Source organism: Galeopterus variegatus, unplaced genomic scaffold (genome assembly GCF_000696425.1).
Source record: "Galeopterus variegatus unplaced genomic scaffold, G_variegatus-3.0.2 Scaffold1258, whole genome shotgun sequence".
NCBI classification, from domain to species: Eukaryota; Metazoa; Chordata; class Mammalia; order Dermoptera; family Cynocephalidae; genus Galeopterus; species Galeopterus variegatus.
Genome location: NW_007727369.1, coordinates 182,261 through 187,606, shown reverse-complemented (window position 1 = coordinate 187,606; position 5,346 = coordinate 182,261). Strand labels below are relative to the sequence as shown.

At 36.9% G+C, this 5,346-nt stretch overlaps 1 protein-coding gene across 2 annotated transcripts in view; it reads left to right on the top strand.

Annotated features, from left to right (window-relative positions):
* The window catches only part of NYAP2 (neuronal tyrosine-phosphorylated phosphoinositide-3-kinase adaptor 2), a 289,251-nt gene that overhangs the window by 204,030 nt on the left and 79,875 nt on the right, over nt 1-5,346 (top strand). For both annotated transcript variants that reach the window (XM_008575930.1, XM_008575931.1), the window contains one exon: nt 2,088-2,297. In XM_008575930.1, coding sequence (XP_008574152.1) covers nt 2,088-2,297 — 210 coding nt within the window. The remainder of the gene's footprint in view (nt 1-2,087; nt 2,298-5,346) is intronic.

Sequence of the window (5,346 nt, the reverse complement as noted above, 5' to 3'; positions counted from 1 at the left end):
CTTATTCTATTTCTGTCCCACAACTTCAGATAATGGGGAATTAAAGTATAGCATCTGTCCTGTCACCTTACTTAAGGTTGAGTATTTAAACCTAAATGGAAAGAAAACAAAGTATAGATTCTTTGAATCGTTTCTGTGATTTTTTTTTTTTTACTATAGCCTTTTTCTAAACTTTTTTATTTGACTTAAACTTTCAACCTGTGAATGTTAGAACTTGTGATTATTAGATAATCAGATTCTTGAAAATACTATTAGCCCCATTTCATGTTAGTATATTTATTATCACTTGATTTTTGGTTCCATTAGGAATGCTGTATTTTCTACACATATTAGAAAGATGCTTGAGGAGTTGAGAAACCAACTACATAGCTATATTAATTAAATTCCTGTTGAGGAATATGCTAGATTCTAGGGGCACCAAATTTTGTAAAAAATGCAAACAACAAAAGTCAGTACCTGCCTTCAAAGAACAAAGGGTCTTTTGGAGAGAGTAGATTCATAAAAAAATAATATAAGGCAATGTCAGTGCAGAGATGACCATGACCCAGCAGGGGGTGGTGATATGGGCGGGGAGGCTTCAGAGGACACTTAAATAGAGTAACCAGGTCTGAGGAGATTTAGTTAGATATAACCGTATTCAAAGCAGAGAACATAATAGCTGTAGAAAACAGCGTTGTTTTTGTGGGGGTGGAGTAGGGAGGAAGAAGCTACAACCAATTTAGTGATGTTTCTTGAGTGCAATGTTCAGCAGGATGTGAAAAGCTAGAGAGAAAGGGACGAGTGAGAAGGTGGAGATTCTTGCAGGCCATAGTAAGGAGCCAAGAGATTATTCTGTGGTAACAGGAGGCTTCTGGAAGGATTTTAGTTAGGGGTGCATTATGATCAGATGTGCATTTTTAAACAGATCACTTTGGCAGTATAAAGAGCTTGTACTTTGGGGAGTCAAGGACAGAGTGAAGGATACAAGTTGCAATAATTCAAGGGAGGTGACTAGAACTTGAAGCAGAACAGTTGAGGTAGACATGGTACAAAGCAGCAAGATATATGGAAACGAAATCTGCAGAATCTTCTGCCTGGTGGACCTAAGGCATAGCATTTAAAGAAAGGGTGATGATCTTCCAGCTTGGGTGGTTGGCTGGACAGGAAGAACCATTAGTTTCATAAGAAATGGCATCAGTTCAGTACCCAGAATGTTAAATTTGTAATGTCCGTGGGACATCCAGATGGACTCATCCAGCAGGTAGTTGGATAAATGAATGAATAAGGGGAATGGTGCAGGCTCCTGATACATTATTTAGAAATCACTAACAATCAGATGATTGGTAGATGAATCCTGGAGGATGAGATCACAGAAAGAGTATACATAGAATGAGAACAGTGGATAAGCTAGTAGCTTAGAGACAGCAAACGTGTAAGCGGTGTGTGGAGGAAGAGAAGGTATAAATGACACAGAAAATGTGTTAGACAAAAAACACAACATAGGAAGATGGAGTAAAGCCAAGAGAATTGGAGATATAAATAAGGGAGCAGTCAAGGAGTGTCAAATGGCTGAAAAATGTCTTCTAAATTTGCCAAGTGAAAGGTACTAGCTGATCTTAATAAAAGCACTTTTAGTACAGTGATTGGGCTGAATTCATGTCAAAGTGGGCAGCAAACTGAAAGAAACATGAGAAAGTAAAAAGAGTAAATATAAAGTGATCTTTAAGAAATTTCCTTGAAATCGAGCACAAGGGAAGAGTTACTAAGGAAGACTCAAGATTCACTGAGGTACTCTTTTTCCAAAGAGAGAATTGTATTTCCCAGAGATATTAGCTTACATGCATGGAAAAAGGGCCCTGTGGGATCTAGGTCCCTGTTATATTTAAATGCTGGAGTCTCCAATACAAATCTAAGTTTCCAACAATATGAGAGCACTTCCAAAAGTTCATAGAAAAATAGAATTAAAATATACAAATCTTTTCATGAGCTTTTTAAAGTACCCTCATGTATTAAAAGCACTTTAGAGAAATCACTGTTTAATTTTTTAAAAAGAATTTGGGACAGATTCAACTTTTGCTTAATAGAATGAAATTCTGGTTAATACACAGAATCAACAGAGGAGCCAAAAGTCCGAAGCCACAGCACAGAGCCGTTACCAAAGCTGGACAGCAAAGAGAGAGGACACCATGGGGCTTCTTCCTCCAGAGAGCCTGTCAAAGCTCAGGAATGGGATGGTACTCCAGGTCCACCTGTGGTCACCAGTAGACTGGGAAGATGCTCTGTGAGCCCCACTTTGTTGGCAGGAAACCACAGTTCAGGTAAGAAAGATGATCTTCCAGATGGTAATTTCTCATGTCTCTAGAAACTGCTTTCATGCAATCATCACTTAGAGAACTATCACCCCAGACATCTCTGTCTCCACTCAGAGAGACAACATAAATAGTCCTTCACATAGGTTATGTACAGAAATGTAACGATATGTTGTACCACTCCAGGGTACAACTATTCATAGAGGTGACAGATGAGTGAATGGTGCTTCTTGGAGCCATGAATGCAGCAGCTCTGGCAACTTGAAATTTTGGTACTAAATTTCTTCAAAAACATCTAGAAGCCTCATCTAAAGCAGTTGTAATTCATGAAGTTTGAAGAGTGATTTAGTTTATGCTTCTTTTGCTTCAAAGAAAATTTAGGAAGCTGATAAAAAATGAACAAAAGTAAATTGAGGAGAGAAAAATGTAGCAAAGATGATCTGAAGAGAGTAAAGATATTATGAGTCATCTGAAGTGGAGAGCTGAAGACAGCAACTGGGCACGGTACTAATGTTACAAATCTAAGTCAAAAGAGATAGAAAATTTTAATCCAATGCATCTTTAGACTTCACAATTTGGAATTAAAACCTGCAATGCAATTTTGGATTTCATGGTTAACAAATATATATTATTAAACACCAATTTTTAAAAGTAGCATATGTTTACATTGAACTGCTTAATCTACATGCTAGACACACAGAGAGCTGTCAATTGAAATAAACAACAAATAATCAAGGAACCTCCTGCAGTTTTCAGGTTTCTATTCCTTAAGCATATTAGGGCTCTGAGGAAAAGACCAATCCTTTATTGTTATTTTCAACTCTGATACTCTCCTTTGAAAGCAATTTAAGTGAATTCAGCCTCTGGTCTCTCTGACAGTCATGTACAAGTTAAAATTAGAACAGGATGAATGATCTTTGCACTTGGGGAGGGAAGTTCCTGGAACAATACCCAGGCAGGGGCAAAGCAATAGCTTCCCTAGATTTAAAACATAACTTAAAGCTTTGGTGGGGAAGCCATAGCATGGATCGTGTGGACATCCAACTTCACAGCATGAGTTCAAATCTGGCAGAAGGACCATTATGTGAATTTTCACAAATTTCTAAGTATATTTTTGATAGTAAAATATGAACTGCTATAGGTATATGAGAAGAGTATAACTGTGCATTTTGTCAAAAAGAAAAAGAAACACAGGGAGCAAATTATTTTGTGGGGGGAAAAAGTCACTTTCCAGAAAAGATTGACATCACTATTTAATGGGGGCTTATGATTAGTTTTGGGCTTATTAGTATTTTTTGAAGAATTACCTGAATTTTTACCAATATACCAAAATACATGAACAATATATGCTCCTGTCATGACCTGCAATATATTTCATAAAAATCAAAAGTATTACCTGTGTGCTTATTATGTAATAGCTACTGTTCTAGGATCTGTGAGTACAATGATAAATGAGAGATCCTCACATCTTGGTTCTCAAAGTCTAGTGCAAGACAGATAAATAGATAATTGCAATATAATGTGTGTTTTAGTCAATGTTGTCCTGAGAAACAGAAACAATAGAATATATAGAGATATATAGAAAGAAATTTAGTATGAGAAATTGGCTCATGCAGTTATGGAGGCTGAGAAGTCCCATGATCTGCCATCTGCTTGCTGGAGGCCCAGGAAAACCAATGGCATAGCTCCAGTCCAAGGTAAAGGCTTGAGAACCAGGGCAGCCACTCATGTAAGTCTCAAGCTGAATCCAAAGGTCTGAGAACCAGAGCTCCTGTGTCTAAGGGTGGAGAAGATGGATGTTCCAGCCAAAGAAAAAAGAGTGAATTTGCCCTTTCTTTGCCTTTTGTTCTATTCTGGCTCTCGTCAGATTAAATGCTGTCCATCCACATTAGTGAGGGTAATTTTCTTTACCCAGCCTACTCATTCAAATTCTAATCTCTTCCAGAAACACCCATACAGACACACCCAGTAATAATTTTTTACCAGCCATCTGGGCATCCCTTAGCCCAGTCAAGTTGACATAAAATGAAATGTGTTATATAAAAATAATACGTGAAACAGATGAAAAATAAGGTAATTCTTCCTGTGAGACAAATGAAATGAAACAATTATAATGGCCCACAATTTAACTTTTAGTAAACAATTAATAAGTCTCATATAACTTGACAAACATATACCTTACAATGTGTTTGATATGTTGATGCCCCTCTAAAAAATTCAGACTGTAAACAGAATTTATACCATACTCTGCTTCCTTCTGCTTCAAAGTCCTGAAGCATCTCTTTTGGTTTACAGCATCTAAAATCTGTTCTCCTCAGTCTTTTAGCTCCATTTGTAGAGCAGTAAATTGTCTATTGGCCGGAAGAAATGACAAGCATTTTTAGTTTCTCACATTCTTCATCTTAGATTAGGAAGAAGGTAGACAAAGGTGGAAGAAGAACAGATTTTTGTTAAACTTTCAATAATAAAGTTTTCAAATTCATATTAAAAGAACTGCAAAATGTCGTGGCAAATGTGCAGTCACGTGTGTAATGTCAGTGCAAGTCAGAGTTTCTTCTGTAAAAGTGAACCTCAAGGACTGGCTGGTTAGCTCAGCTGGCTAGTGTGGTGCTGGTAACAATGAACTAGGGTTCTAGCCCTGTACCAGCCAGCCACCAAAAAAAAAAAAGAGAAACTCTAATGAATGTCAATATTACTTGAATTTTTAGTTTACTCTTCTACCCCTTCCAGAAAAAAAAAATAAGAAAAGGAAAAATGTTTTATTGTTAGCTTTTATTTTTCTCTAGAGAAAAAAAATCCTAAAATGTGCCAATGCTGTACTAGAAAATGCCAGAGTTCCACTAACAAAAATAAATAAAATTGAGTACCAGATGTTCATTCACCATTGGCGTTTTTAAACAAACCATGCACAACTATAAGAATGTTCATCAGTAAGACGGCCTTTGTCCAAAATAGGCAAGTAGCCACATGAAGGGGGCATTGTGACCTTGCTATTTTGGCATAAAAGAGAATGAGTCAGTACTGTTTTCTTTACACTTTCTCATTATTGTCTCTTTGC